At 45.8% G+C, this 16,122-nt stretch overlaps 1 protein-coding gene across 5 annotated transcripts in view; it reads left to right on the plus strand.

Annotated features, from left to right (window-relative positions):
• GARS1 (glycyl-tRNA synthetase 1) overlaps positions 1-13,063 on the plus strand; it is a 35,218-nt gene extending 22,155 nt beyond the window's left edge. For 2 of the 5 annotated variants that reach the window (XM_036453758.2, XM_036453759.2), the window contains 6 exons: positions 99-244; positions 5,175-5,260; positions 7,622-7,731; positions 10,631-10,724; positions 11,306-11,496; positions 12,783-13,063. In XM_036453758.2, the coding sequence (XP_036309651.1) occupies positions 99-244; positions 5,175-5,260; positions 7,622-7,731; positions 10,631-10,724; positions 11,306-11,496; positions 12,783-12,908 (753 nt within the window). In that variant the 3' untranslated portion in view covers positions 12,909-13,063. Of the gene's footprint in view, positions 1-98; positions 245-5,174; positions 5,261-7,621; positions 7,732-10,630; positions 10,725-11,305; positions 11,497-12,782 lie in introns of those variants that run through there. The other 3 variants (XR_004990676.2, XM_045587228.1, XM_045587229.1) reach the window with 3 other exon arrangements.
• Positions 13,064-16,122: the final 3,059 nt, after the last annotated feature.

Here is a 16,122-nt window from a genome sequence, read left to right on the forward strand (position 1 = left end):
TGGGGTTTACTTACTTTGAATGATTTTGTGATTCTCAAGATCAATTTCCAAAATACTGAGGTAGTTGTACAATTTTTGATTCCTTGACTACTTCATACAAAACAGTTAACGTTGTTCAGTTTGAACCCAATAAGGGAGCAATTGGTAAGGCGTATAAGAAGGATGCGAAGCTGGTGATGGAGTACCTTGCCATTTGTGATGAGTGTTACATTACAGAAATGGAGAAACTACTGAATGAAAAAGGGTAAGATTTAAGATGTGTGCTTGTATATGGGCTCCGGGCAAATACGTCCTCTCTGCCAGGTTCTGAGGGTTAGGGTGAGGTTACTGTCTTGACAGATTCTTTGCAGGTAAGTGTTAGCTCTGGCTACTCTTAAAGGACTGGGCTTGCCAAGATTTAGGTACTAGGGCCAGAAATAGATTTGAAATGGACTACAAAGATCCCCCCCGACCCCACCCAATAACTTTTTTAAAGGAAGAGATTTGTCCAAGATAGTGACTGAGGAAGGATTAGAAACCAGATCTGCCTTCAAGTCAGTGCTCTGTTTTGGAACTTTGGAGTAGTCTCTGTAATTGTTTTAAGCATAAAATAAAAAAATAAAAAATAGGGAAGAATCTTTAAAGGAATACAACAAAATCCAGCACTAAAGAGTATAAAATTTACTATGTCTGAAAAGCAATAAAAATGTGTAGACATAAGAAAATGACCCCTCATGAGGAAAAGAGTCAATCAAAAGAAACACCCAGAAATGACAAACATGATGGAGCAAATACATAGGATCTTAAAACAGTTATAAATATGCTTTATAAAGACGTAAGGGAGCACATGAGCATATGAGGTGAGAGGTGGAAATATATATGGAGAAAGAACCAATGGAATATAAGAGGCAATATCTCAACTCACTGAATGGGGTTAACAGTGGACTAAACGTTGCAGAAAAAAAGAGTATGGAACTTAGTGTAGCAATAGGAACTATTTAAAATGAGGCATAGAAAGAGACACTGGGAGAAAAAAAATGTTCTTTGGGACAATAAGAGAAGTATTTTCAGTTTAACGTGTAATTGTGAGTCACAGGGAGAGTATATAGTGAAAAATATCTGAAGATACATCAGTAGCTGAAAAATTTCCAAATTTGATGCAGACTATAAACCCAGGGGTTCAAGAAGTTCAATCCCAGCAGAATAAGCAAAGAAAGCCACGTAAAGGAACATCAAAATCAATTTGCGGGAAACTAGTAATGAATAGAAAACTCTAAAGTAGCCTGGGGAGAAAAGGGTCCTTTTATGAAAAGGAACAGAGAGGAATGATTGGAGTTCTCATCAAACTCTAGGCAAGCCACAGTACAATAGAATGCATTTTTTTTTTAAGTGCTTACCGACAAAAATCCTAGACCAGCAGAAATATCCTTCGTAGATGAGGAAGTACTTTCAGACAGACAAAGGCTCAGAGGATACATTGCCAGCAGCCCTACCTGCAAAAAATGTTCAGGGTGTTCTTCAAGCAGAAGTGTGAAAAATTCTTCTAGCAGAAATGTGGAGATTTAAATTAAGAGCTAGAAATGCTAAATACATGGGTAGATATAAATGACATTGTCATTAAAATGACGTTTCTTAATTTCTTTAAAAGATAATGCACTGTTTAAAGCAAAAACAATAACAATGTGTTGTGAAACTCACAACATATATAGAAGTAAAATGTATGCCATCAATAGTTCAAATGATGAGAGTGATGCCTTGGGAACAGACCATTGTAAGGTGTGTATATTATAAGTGAAATGTCATAATATTACTTGAATTAGCCTTTGATAAATTAATAAAAGTACATAGAGTAAATCCTAGAGCAATTCACTGGGGAAAAAAACACATAAGAACAAAGGAATATAGCTAATAAACCAAGAAGGGAGATAAAATCTATATATATAAAAGTGACCGTTATGTCAGAAGGACTAGAATGACTGGACAATTGGCTGGTAGCTTACCAATTGTGCACTGACGTAGACCTTGCTGCTGTGGCCCCGACAGCCCTGAATCTGGTTCACCCACAGCCCGGACCCAGATAGGAGGGAGGAGGGAAGAGGGAGCATGATTCCTCACGTAATTGGTTGTTGGTTAGCTTGCTGCTGGGTCTGACTTCCCTCGGTCCCTCCCCGTGGCAGGCTGATCCTGATCGCTGGCCTCTAGTAGAATAATAAAATATACTCTAGGAAAAGACAGAAGAGGAAAAATGAACAAAGAACAGATGGAACAAATACAAACTAACTCATGAGATGGTAGACTTAAACTCAACGGTATTAATAACTACAGTAATATAATAATTCAAACCGGCAATTTTCAACCAGTGTGCCACAAGAATTTTTAAGACATGAACTATCTGACTACCTCTTCTCCCTTAAATTGTCCAATAAAAAATGACAGCAGCCAACAGAATAGCATTCTAGTATGAATGCCCTGCCTTAAACCATAAATATATAGATCATACAATAGAGTTGCATCTTATTAGTCATGTAGCATAATAAGGTTGTGTCTGATTGGCTAATTCTTGGTACCAGAAATCTTATAAGTATAGGCACCTGATTTTTTAAAAGTCACTTCGGAGCAAAAAGGGTAGTAATTGCTATTATTATTATTATTATTATTATTATTATTATTTGTAAATCAAAATATACCTTTGTTGGTCAGGTTGGTAAAAACGTATTTTTGGTGTGCTGCAAAATTTTAGTACTGTAGGTCCTCAGTTACGTCGGAGATCCGCTCCTACGGTGCGATGTACCGTGATTTTTGCCGTAAGTCGGAACCCACCTACAGAAGCACCTACATCACTCACCCGGAGCACATTCACAGCAGTAATGAAGTGAAACAGTAACAAACGTTTAAAAGAAAGATAACAATTCCTGACCTTTACTTACGGTAAATAAATAATAAAAACATAAAGCATACATGTACATACGTAGAAATGACAGAACTTTTTTTTTTTTTTTTTAATAAATAAATGGGACATGGCAACAGAACCACGAAACATCAAGTCCAATGTAACCCAAAGATTGCCTGTAATTAGTTTATGTGTGCCATAAATAAATGTTGAAAATCTCTGATTATAAACCCTTAAATTAATAGCCATGGTCAGACTATTTGAAAAATTCAGGACCCAATTAAATGCTGTTTATAGGAAACTTACTGTAATTGTTATACACAAAGAGGTTTAAAAAAATGTTCCCATATAAACATTAATCAGAAAGTTGGAGTGGTTCTATTAATATCAGGCGAAGTAAACATCAGAACAAGGAAAATTATCAGGCGTAGAGTTGCATTTCACAGTGTTAAAGGGTCAGTTCATTAGGAAGGTGAATCACTTCTAACTATAAACAACCTCAGAATGAGTATGGCAAACTTGACAGAACTAAAACGAAAAATAGACAAATCCATAATTACAGTTGGAGATTTTTTTCACCCCTTTCTCAGAAATTGTAGAGCAAGTAGACAAAAGTAGAAGATCACTATTAATTTAATGTCAGTAATATAATGTCTAAAAACCAGAGTACACATTTTTAAGTACACTTCAAACATTGTTCATACTGTTTTTTTAAAATGCCTTAATTTCAGAGAGGAAGGAAGAGGGAGAGAGAGAAACATCAATGATGAGAGGGAATCATTGATTGGCTGCTTCTTGCACCCACACTGGGGATCAAACCTGCAACCGGGACATGTGCCCTGACCAGGAATCGAACCGTGACCTGCTGGTTCATAGGTCGACACTCAACCTCTGAGTCATGCAGACTAGGCTTTCATATTGCTTTTATACAGCCCTCTGGCTAAGGATCAATTTTGCATTTTCAAAGGGTTAAGAAAAAGAATACAAGGGACTGTCTATGGCTTGCAAACCTTGAAATATTTTATATCTGGCCCTATACAGAAAGTTTGCCAACAACTGTCATAGATATTAGGCTAAGTGAAAGAAGTCTTACACAAAAGATTATATGCCAAGTCCTGGGAAAGACAGGGCTAGCTTACAGTGATGGGAGGCACAGCAGTGGTTAACCGGCTGGAGGGGATTGAGATAAGGGGCAGGGCAACTTCTGGAGCGATGGTGGTTGCATGTGCATGTACATATTTGTCAAAAGAACTATTGCAAGGTTGAGTCCCTGTAAGTTGAGAATACAGTTATCCATTTCAGATCTTACTAAAATGGACATAGATCACTAGTTAGATGTTATTAGCTACAAGTAAGACAGTTTTCTTTTTTAGTTATTCTCCAATAATGGCTTCCTCCTGGCTTATTTCAGCTTGTTAACAACCATTACCTACTCTATACTTAGGCCGTGCTTGCAGAGAGAATATATACAATACGGTTTGTGGAGTGGGCTCTTAGTGCACACGCACAGACTTCAGGCAGAATGTACAGTTGGAGGAGGGATCAGTGAAAATCATGCATGTAATGCATGAGATCATCACTGCAGGAAACTAGCAGAACGCAGTGCAACCCGTGTCTGCCACACAGCTTCAAAGACAACCGAGGGGCCTCTCTCCCAACACTAAGCTGCTTGTGAGAGACCCTACCTGATCTTCCTAGTCTTATTGCCCGAATCGGAACGGGTGTGTCTCAGGATGGGCACATACTGCAGTCAGTTACTTGGGGACAGCGGGGTAACATTTTATATTGACACATCAAACAGAATCACTCAACTTTTAGCTCATCTTCATCACCATAAATACCAATGTTTGTTTGGAAAATGGAGCAGGAGTTTTAAGGTTACTTTCTGTACAATGACCAGCTGGTCATTCTTATATTTGTTGGGACAGTAAAGAGAACAGTGGTCTTTTGTCAGCAAGCCTGTGTTTGACAAATTTATTGTAATTATCCTAAAATCGAATTTTTAAAACATTGGTTTTGGTTTTAACCTTGATCTCAGAATCAAAGGAATTGGTTATTCAGCCACTTAGGGAACTTTATAAAACTAGTCATATTTTGGGATGATTCCCAGAATACTGTTTGATGCCTTTGTTAGAATAATACTTTGGTGTTCCTTATGAAGTAATTTAATTTTGGCTTCAGCTGTTATATTCGAGAGTTGACTAAATTGTATTCCACTTAAAATGGAAAACAGCGGTCTGTAAAGCTCCTTTGAATGAAGGCACAGGGATGCCTGTTTTCACTAATCTGTAATGTTTCTTTGTAGGGAATTCACTATTGAAACTGAAGGGAAAACATTTCAGTTAACAGGAGACATGGTCAATGTGAAGAGATTCCAGAAAACACTACATGGTAAATTTGTAAAAATAATGAAGAAACAAACAAAAATATTATTACTCCTTAAAGGTTTTTTTGTTTGTGTTTGTTTGTTTTTCTACTTTTATTTTTATTTTTTAAAACCAACCCTGTCTCTCTTTTTTAAATATATTTTATTGATTTTGTACAGAGAGAAAGGGAGAGAGATAGTTAGAAACATCGATGAGAGAATCATCGATCAGCTGCCTCTTGCACACCCCCTACTGGGAATATGCCTGCAACCAAGGTACATGCCCTTGACCGGAGTCGAACCCGGGACCCTTCAGTCCCCAAGCCGACGCTCTATCCATTGAGCCAAACCGGTTTCGGCTGTGTTTCTACTTTTATTACAGAACCAGTTTACTGAAAATTTGAAGAGGAAAAATAAATTCTTAATGCCATAACCCTAAGTTTGATCAGTATGTTTAAGGCATTATCTTGGGCCTTTTTTAAAGAACGTAATTGTACTCATACTGGAGAATAATTTATAATGCCATCTTTATATTTCCTATGATCTCAGGTGCATATCAAGAATATCTCTGATTTAAAATATTTTTTCATTTTAAGGAAAAGTGCTTTTGTTTCCTAAGAAAAAGAGGAATTTCACCCCTTTTATTTATTTATTTATTTATTTACTTACTTATTTATTTATTTATTTATTTTGGCAAATTAACTTGTTAAACTTCACTTAGATTAGTGATCTTTATTTATTTATTTTATATCCCATATATTATTTTATTTTATTTTTTTTATTGATTATGGTTTCACATTATTCCCCCATTCCCATCCCAAATCCTTCCCTAGATATGCCCCACCCCCACCCCCCATTGTCCATGGCCACTGGCTAGGCCCATATGTATGCACACAAGTCCTTTGGTTGATCTCTTCCCCTTACCCCCATCCTCCCTTACTTTCCCTCTGAGGTTTGAGAGTCTGATCGCCGGTTCTCTTTCTCTGGGTCTGTTTGTGTTGTTCATTATTTCCTCTAGATGTGTGAGATTGTGTGATCCAAAGATTGGTGATCTTTAATGCTTTTTTAAAAGCCAAGGAGATGAATTTTTTATAGAACAAATTCTGTGAGTTTGGGAGTGAGTGTTGTGGAACATAGGGGGATGCTTATGGTTTATGGTGGCTGCAGGAAGCCCCTGGGAGCGGGGATGGTGGGTAGAGAGCTCCTGCTGGGCAGAGAGCAGGCTGCTTTTCCACGGGCTGGCCTGCTCTGGAGCGGGGCCGCAGGGAGCTGGGCGAGCGCTCTGACGTGGCAGCGGTGAGCAGGGGCTACTTGGTCACCGTCCTGTAGCTGCTTCAGAGCCAGTGCTCACATGCCACGGAAAGATGGGCCGAAATGCCTCCATGATGCTTCTAAAATGATATTGTTTTTAAAATATATATATTTTATTGACTTTGTTTACAGAGAGGAAGGGAAGAGGGATAGAGAGTTAGAAACATCAGTGAGAGAGAAACATCGATTATTTGCCTCTTGCACACTCCCCACTGGGGATGTGCCAGCAATCAAGGTACATGCCCTTGACTGGAATCACACCAGGGACCCTTCAGTTCGCAGGCCGACGCTCTATCCACTGAGCCAAATCCATCAAAAACTCTACATCACAGGCAACTTAAATAGGCTCTCTCTTCTTCCCCGTATATTAGTTTTTAGTTCTAGTTCACTCATTTTCCTTGCAATGTAAACTCTCCAAGGTTAAAGTCAGTTGCCTTAGACCCGGACAGTGCTTAGCCTGCTGTTTTTCTGAGTCAAATGTACTAATGAGTACATTTCCTGTGGGTCCCACAGGTACAGCCTCCCCCGTGGGAAATGCTGTGGGCCCTGGTGCATGTCTGAGTGAGTGCTGGTCCCTGAGCACACTTCTCTCAGGGCCCCCTGCCCCAGAACAGCAGTGGCAGTAGCTTGGCTCTGTCAGACTTCTCATCCACACACCTCTGGCCCTCGTGGGTGTGGGAATCATTTTTGTTAATTTGCCAGCTGTCATGATAGATTGTCCATCCCAGCAAAACCTTAGAAAAGCTCCAGGGTTGTCACACGCTCTTCAGAGGCACGGCGGACGTTCGCGTGTAGCCGCTGTTGTTCATAGCTTACCGGCCTGGTTTCTCTGGTGTGCTATATGAACACCTAACACATTCGATGAAGTTGTTTTTCACTCCGACTTTCTCTTCAAAGGCATCATGTTTCCTACCAGCAAATCGTTCTCAGGAATGTTTCTTCATTCTCACGTACAGAATCGATCCAAATTCACCTAGACTAGAGGTCATCTTAGTGCTAATGAGGATCATTTAGCGAGACCCTGAGACGCATCACGTGGGTTTCAGAGGATGTTATTGAGTTTCTCTCTCTTGCAGTGGAAGAAGTTGTTCCGAATGTAATCGAACCCTCCTTCGGGCTGGGCAGGATCATGTATACGGTATTCGAACATACATTCCACGTGCGCGAGGGAGACGAGCAGAGAACGGTAAGCTGTCCTGTGCACGTGTCTTCTCTCACAGGGTGGGAATGAAACTTGCTGCAGGACGTGAAGGAGACTGAGTGACCAGTTAGCTGCTACTCCTCGTCTTTGTGTAACTGTCCGCAGAGCAGTGCACTGCCTCATGTTATTTCACTGGAGCTTTAGGGTGTGCGGGTTATTCTCGATGCCATTATTTTAGTTGCTTGGTGTTCTCTATCCTGAGACACAACATATCACTTTGAGGGAACTATCTTCATTGCATCTATGGAAGGAATAATACTTTCTGGATATACTCATGTTTTCAGAGAACTGGAAAGGAAAGAATGGCTCTTAGAATTTGACCAAACCAAGAAGTTAGGTGTGCACGCATAAAGCATTTAAGGGAACCCTAAAGGGCATAGAATTGTCTGGGGTACTTTTGGGGTAAAGACATAAATTCCTTGGTTCTGTTTCAGGGATACTGATTCACCGGGTCAGTGGTCGGCAGACTCATTAGTCAACAGAGCGGCAAACCGTGGCAGTTTGCCGACCACCACACCAGGGATCTGGTTTTTTATAGTAGCCCCCGGTGATTCAGTGTTGGGGACTGACAGACTTACACTGGGCATTGGCATTTGGGGCTAGCCCTTCCTGTCACTCAAGCATTGCTAACGATCAGTATTTATAAGAAGTCTTTGTCAACTGCGTAAGTTTCCTTTTGTTCTGCTGCTTCTGAATCGCTGCCCACGTCTGCCACTTAATCCCTCACTTTGCCTTCCTTCAGCTTCTCACCTCACCTCTGCCTGCAGACAGTGTACTCCTGAGTTCATAGCAGACAATCAGGGGGAGAATGGCCAGAGAATGGCAGCTGTCTGTGTCAGGGTAACCGAGAGGAACATTCTCATCTGCATGGCCATGCATTCTAAAGCTGAGTGTGCATTGTGTTGGACACCAGCTCTTTCTGGGACATTTAGCCTTAAAAAACGGACCGCTGAGCTCTTGGTGCCAGCACTGTACATCTGACATGTACTCACTGTTGGCAGTAGGTAGCTACTAAAGTTGCCATTTTGTTCTCAGCCCTAACGTTGCATCTGCATTTCCTGATTTGAAGGTGCAGCTTTTCATTGGTTCCCTCAGGGAGCGAGGCTGGCACCAGGCTGCAGGCTGGTCTCCTCCAGCAGGGATGACGTCCGTCACGGAGTGTGCTCTTTGCAGATGTCAAGTTCGCTTCAAGCTTCTCTGTCTATTTTTAAATCGTTTTTTAAAAAGCCTTTTAGCTGTTCCTTTGAATCTAACAATATTTATGGAACTAGAGTTCTGGTGGAAATGTAAGGGCTACGCCGGAAGAAATTAGTGCCAGCGCTTTATGAATTGCAGAGATTCCTGTCATGAAGAGGCATTTGATTAGGCTGTGGAAGCCAAAAATGTTTTAAAATGACTAGCACGGAGTTCCTAACCCATTTTCCTGTGGCTTTGGTATGAAAACACTATCAGTGAGATAACCTTTTTTCCAGGAAGGCAGGTCCTCATTTCTCTCTCACAAATAGTGATCACAGGTGGAGGCGAGGGGTCCGACTTGAACATGTGGCCGCGGCAGCCGCAGCCCTGGAGTCCGGGGCTTACTCCCCGGGGGTGTTCACCGTTGCTTGGCATCGGAAGTTGATTAGGTTTTGGGGTGGCTGCACTGGGTCCCGTGTCATTATTTTTATGGGACCTATTCATTCTGAGTTTCATATTCTTACCTTCAGGCGAACCTTTTGTTTAAAAATGTTATTTAAGAACTCGTTTCCGCTGAAACCGGTTTGGCTCAATGGATAGAGCGTCGGCTTGGGGACCGAAGGGACCCGGGTTCGATTCCGGTCAAGGGCATGTACCTTAGTTGCGGGCATATCCCCAGTAGGGGGTGTGCAAGAGGCAGCTGATCGATGGCTCTCTTTCATCAATGTTTCTAGCTCTCTATCTCTCTCCCTTTCTCTCTGTACAAAATCAATAAAATATATATTTTTTTAAAAAGGAACTCGTTTCCAACCCAGAAAGGCAGACGAGTTTGCTTCCACAGAATAGCCTCGCTTCCTTTCCCGTCTGAGCGCCCGCAGCCTCTCAGGGCAGTGGGAGAGGCGGTGCTCCTCCGTGTGGGGTCACAGAGCATGCTTGTGCCATAGGACTTCTTTGGCGTCTGCGCTCACCACTGTGCCACCAGTGCTGCGTCATAGGACTCCGTTTGGACAGACATCTGTGAGCTGATTAAACGTTCTTTTTTTACGCGGTCACTGAGCTCAGAGATGGCCTGCTGAAACCCTTCAAGGACAGAACGGGATTTTGTTTCGGGGCCTCCTGCCTATTATTTGGTCATTTGGAGGGAGATTCTTTAGGGGTCTCCACAGAAAGAGGGAAGGCTGTAAGGCTTTTTGTTCGTTTTTAGAAAGAGGACGGGAGAGGAACAGAGAGGTAGAAACATTGATGCGAGAGAAACATCGGCGGCCTCCTGCAGGCCTCCTGCCGGGGATCAAGCCTGCAAGCCAGGCATGTGCCCTGACTGGGAATCAAACCAGTGACCTTTGGTTCTTAGGCCGATGCTCAACCATTGAGCAACACCGGCCAGGCTCTAAGGCTTTGTATGCGTTACCAAAAGATTGGCATCTTCTGTGGTGGCTTTGAGAGTGCTTTCCCATCATTGAACTTTCACAGCCCTGCTGGGAGGCACGCAGAGCAGGTGGGAGAGACTGAGGGCCAGAGAGCGCTCAGCTGAGTGTTCCGAATTCAGAGCTCAAAGCAGACCGTTCTGGTCTAGTCTGGTCGGCCTGCTTGTTCTCTGTCGTCACACTGCTTTTCCTGGCGTGTGTCCTGGGGTCTTGATAGGGAAGTTTGGACAGGAGCATTTAGATTTCTATGAACTAACACATTTGTGTTTCTTTCTCTCATCTAGTTCTTCAGTTTCCCGGCCGTGGTAGCACCATTCAAATGCTCCGTCCTCCCGCTGAGCCAGAACCAGGAGTTCGTGCCATTTGTCAGGGAATTATGTAAGCAAATCCAACTGAGCAGCCTTCGTGGGAACCCTGTCAAGTAGACTGGATTGTAGGAAGTGTTTTTTTTTTAAGAAAATAGAATCTCAGTGGTGGTGGCCTCTGCTCTTCAGGAGGTGTCCTCCTGGTGTTTGGGTGAGCAGAGGCGGGACCAGGGCTCAGACTGAGCAGCCTTGCTTCTCCAGCTCACTTCCTAGCGGGTCTCCGGCCCCTGAGCCCCAGCACCGCCAGGAGCCCCGTGGTCACCTGGTGCGGCTCACCTGCGTCAGAGCCGGGAAACGGAGAGTCCATTGAGCAGCTCCGGGCCCCGCAGGGGAGGTGCTGGAGCCAGCCCCGGCCCTGGCCGTGGGTCTGATGCTCGTTCCCCACCCGGCAGCTGTGTGAGGTGCGAGGGAGGGGTTGGGCTCCAGCAAGGGACTTACTCCACTTTGGGGCTTTTCCCTCTGGTGGGTCTGTAACTGAACTACTCTCCTGTCTTAGCTCCTCTTATAAGTCTCCTCAGCTTGTAAGGCCACATGTAGATGACACCGGGGCACTCCATTATTTTATTTTGAATTCATTTCATTGATTTTGGATAGCGGAAGCCCTGACCAGGAACGGCGTCTCCCACAAAGTAGACGATTCCTCTGGGTCCATCGGAAGACGCTACGCCAGGACTGACGAGATCGGCGTGGCTTTCGGCATCACCATCGACTTTGACACCGTGAACAAGATGCCGCACACGGCCACCCTGCGGGACCGGGACTCCATGCGGCAGATCCGAGCCGAGGTGCCCGCCCTCCCCTTGGCCGTTGCAGACTTAGAAACGTGTGCGGGTTCCTTCTCATTCGAGCTGGATGTTGCTGCTCCCCTTTCTTTTTTCCTTTTTAATTTAATCATAGGCTTGTATCAGACAGAGCACAGATTCCCAAGTCCCCTTGGCTTCATTATGAAAATACCCATGAACACATCTCTAATGTTTTATAGCCATTCGGATCACTCTGGGCTCATTCTCCAGCAGTTTGCTTTTATAGTTGTTTGATTATTTGGGCAAGAGCAATAGGCTCCCACGCGGTGGTTGCCATAGTTTTATTGGCAGGCTTGGGGGGACTTGGACGTTTCTGTATACATACATACATACATACATACATACATGTGTGTGCGCAAGCTTTTCCACATTAACCCTGTGTCATCATAGTTAACCCTGTTAGCGCCTGTGTCATCATAGTTTTACTTAATGAGAAGGTAACAGTGGAGACGGGAAGTGCAGGAGGGGAAGGGAAGAATGGCCACGTTAATTGACAACCACCTGGCTGGTTTATTCATCTCGAGGAGGCTTTTATTTAGAGCCTGGAAATCACTCAGTCCGATGCAGAGAGCTGGGCGTGGGGGAAGCAGAGGAAAGACTGCTTTTCCCAGAGGAGACGACAGTCTAGTTCGCGAGTCTGGCTTGTCCTTTTACACAGCCAGGTCTCCTCTGGGCCTGGTTCTCGCGTGGCAGTGGTTCTCAGAGGCCGGGCCTGGGCGGCGGCGGCCCCATCACCGGGGAGCTTGTTCGAGGAGCAGAAGCCCCGCCCAGACCCACTGATTCAGAGCTGGGGGGGGGGGTGTGCGGGCAGACCCGCTCCATCCAGATCTCCAGGGGGTCCTAGGCTCAGGGTTGAGAATGGCTGCTGCGTGGTGGCCAGTGTGTGCTTGTGGCTGGGGCTCCCAGTGTGCCAGCCTCCCCGGCCCCCGGAGTGGCCCCTGGGTGGCCCCTGTTCTCAGAGTTAGATTTGACACCCATGCAGTCACTGCATGTGACAGGAGACGGGGGAAACGAGGAAAGGCTGTGGGAGAACGGGGTTTTGTGGGGCTTGGCGGGCGTTCTGGGCTGGAAGAGCAGGAACCCGGGTCTGAGAGGGAGGTGAGTGTGGTTGAGGCGGCTGCAGAGGGAAGGACAGGATCACCCTGTGGGAACTAGTTTCCAGTCTCTGTTGAACACTGGTTTGCCGCGAGGGCTCCTGCGTTCAGGGTCAGCCCTTCCTGACTGTCTGATGGAAGGGCTGACGTTGGCCTTCTCTTCCCTTTCACCAGGTCTCCGAACTGCCCGGCGTCGTCCGAGACCTGGCCAGCGGCAGCCTCTCGTGGGCCGACGTGGAGGCCAGGTACCCTCTCTTTGAGGGGCAGGAAACCGGTAAAAAAGAGACAGTGGAGGAATGAGGACAATTTCAGCCACTCTGACCACTTCGCTAATAAAAAAATAACTCTTGTCATGTCCACTTTACAAAAAGAGCCTGTGATTGCTCCGGGGACTGCGTTCTATCCTCAGCGGCCGCCTGATCTCGCCCCACAATTAAAGGTGGAGGGACTCTGAACAGTCTTGTCCATTTGCTCCTGCTTCCGCGTCCTCGGCAGAGCTGTTGCTCCCACCTTTGGACCGGTGCTCATAGCTTACTGTTAAACACAACTGATGCTTCTTTATAATTAACAGCTTTATTGGGGCATCGTTTACATATCATAGGACTCAGCCGTGTGGAGTGTGTAAGTCCGTAATGTGAGTGGATTCACGGTGTGAAGCGCCGCCACACTCCCCTCAGCCCGAAAAGAAATGTGCACTCAGCTTTCTCCGAATCCCAGCCCCAGCCCCAGCCCCCACTCAGCTACTCTCTGACGACGCCTTTCCTGCTCCTCCTCTTCCTGAGAAGGTGAGGCGCTGTGCCGAGGAGGCAGCGCGGACGGCCTGTGAGAAGGCCCAGGTGGGGCTGGGGCAGCAGAGAGCAGGAGGAGGTGTGTGTGTGGTGGGGGGATGTTCTGCAGACACAGACTGCTCTTTAATTGATTTCAGAGAGGAAGGGGGAGAGAGAAACATCAATGATGAATCACTGATCGGCTGCCTCCCGCATGCCCTCCACCAGGGTCTGAGCCCGCAACCTGGGCGTGTGCCCCAGACCGGAATTGAACCTGGGATCCTTCAGTCTGCAGGCCGACACTCTGGCCATTGAGCCAAACTGGCCAGGGCAGTCTCTGCTTTTTATAGTCTCCGGGAGGCGGTCTGTGGGCAGGAGATGCTGTGGCCTCCCCAGTAGCCCTGGCACTCACCGCACCCCTGAGCTCATCCGTCTTTCCTGCCCCCCTGATTCTCAGCCACCGCAGTGTCTGCCTTCCCGCCTAGGAGTTCCCTGAGGGCCTCACTTCTATTACATTTTTGCATGGACCACTCAGCACAAAGGGTTGTCTGTTAGGATAACAGTTCCAGGATGTGCGAATGTGTTCACTCGTCTACAGAGATGAGACCTTGCCTAGTGTCCCAACTTCCTCTCGCGCAGGGGAGGGGGAGGGGGTGACAGGAAGCATGTTTGTCTCGGGTGTGAAGAGCGATGGAAGCGGAGAGTCCCCAGGGCTGCTCTCCTTCACATCACATCTCGGCGATGCCCACCCAGCCCTGCCCAGCGAGGCATTCGATACGCAGACTTGGGGTGAGTCTTGAAATTCTAAACCAATCTCTTGGGGCAGAAAGTCTTGTCCTGAAACATTTCTCTCTGCTGCTTTTTAGAGCGTTCCTTGTTAGAAGGGCGATGTTAAATACACGAGGTTTTTATTTCTTGGGGATTGCTTTCCCCTCCGGTTCCTGGTCGCTCTTAACTTGGTGCGCGCTGCAGCTTTCTCCCCGGGAGTGGGCTCTGCTTCTCCCCATTCATTCTCTTACGGCTGCCAGGGTCCGTCACCACCACCTCAGACATGGTCATGAGCTCACTAACAGGAACGATACATTAAACACCTGGTGGGATTTGCCTGCTTTGGGTCATAAAGGGATTGGAACCAAGCTCTCTCACTTCAAATACCTTTGTCATGAGTAAGGTGCTGTATATTATATCTAAAAGCCCTCTCTTTCTCTGTACCATCTCCAGGGACCTTTCTCCCAAGAACACGCTGTCTGGAAAGTGATGGATCACCTGAGTGGGGTGGGCAGAGCTTGCTGGTTCTGTCTGCCACGTGTGCTTACTTTTTTTTTTTTTAATAGATTTTAGAGAGGAAGGAAGAGGGAGAGAGTGATAGAAACATCAATGATGAAAGAATCATTGATTGGCTGCCTCCTGCACGCCCCCTACTGGGCAATCAAGCCCACAACCCAGGCATGTGCCCTTGGCCGGAATCAAACCTGGGACCCTTCAGTTCACAGGCTGATGCTCTATCCATTGAACCAAACCAGCTAGGGCTTTGCTTGCTTCTTAGCACAAGTCAAGGCTCTGTATGCAAGCTATGTGTACACACACACACACGTACGCACCTCTTTTTTTCAAGCCCAGTGTGTAGTTCAAGAAAGCCAAGGTCTTCATGGCCGATGCTCTGTGAGACCTATTTGATGTATCAGACTGGGCTCAGGGAGAGCTGGATAAACAGCACTGTCTCAGAGAAACGACTCCTGAAATCTCTCCCCCGATTCTAGCTTGTTTCCATGGACTGTAGTTCCTGTAAAACTTACTGTGGCTTGGAATTCAGGGCATTAAGTGAATTCACTGCTCCTGGGTTATGTGTTTAGAGAGATGGTCGGTGCCTGATTGCTCCCGGTGTCGAGAGCCTTAATGTCCTTCACAGCTCACAACAGTGAAGCACTGAATATAGTGGCCGTCTCAGAAAAGGAATTCATTGCCTAGAAACGATCTTACTCCTTGCATGAGGCTGTACCAGCGATGTGGGATGTCCAAAGTTCATGGCGACAACCACTTGTGAATGTTCTTTAATAAATCCCTTGAAATATCGATAGGTTTGTTCTAGAGCTTTCTTTACTGTCCCCTTAACCAGCACAAACTTAGGGTGGTGGCAGTGACTGTCTTAGTCCGTGGAATCTACTCACGAGAGAACCAGAAGCCTTGGAAATAAATCTAAATTATCTCTGGATTTCTCTGCATTGCAGTGAGCCTCCTATCACCAGGGATGTCTTACTCTGGATCTCTTGAGTGGGGGAGGATGAGAGGTTTTGATAGCATTGCTCCTACTCAAGATCCTGGCACCAGCATCTCTGCTGATAGTCTGTGATGAAGGCAGGGTTTTTGTGTTAGGTTTTTGTTTTTGGCATTTGGCCAACACCACAGAAATTAATTGCAGTAAAAGAACAGATGAATAATTCTGCTGCGCCTCAAAACTCACCTCTTGCTGCCTCTCCAATAATTCTTGGTAATTGCGCTGCCTCGAAGCAGTAATTGTGTTAAGACCACGTGGATGGAGGTCATGTCTCTTCCGGAAGCAGGGATATGGTTGGGAGCTGCGGCGGGAACGGCCTGAGAAGCAGCCCGTGGCTCTCCCGCTGTGATGGCTGTTCTGCCGGCTGGAAGGGCATCTTCCCTGCAGGTACTGGACACGCCCTTGTCACCTGGGGCAGCGGTGACAGGTGCCGGGACAGTGCTGTCTGCCCGCTCAGCCCAGGTTCATGAGC

The sequence above is a fragment of the Pipistrellus kuhlii genome, unplaced genomic scaffold (assembly GCF_014108245.1).
Source record: "Pipistrellus kuhlii isolate mPipKuh1 unplaced genomic scaffold, mPipKuh1.p scaffold_m20_p_26, whole genome shotgun sequence".
In the NCBI taxonomy this organism is placed as follows: domain Eukaryota; kingdom Metazoa; phylum Chordata; class Mammalia; order Chiroptera; family Vespertilionidae; genus Pipistrellus; species Pipistrellus kuhlii.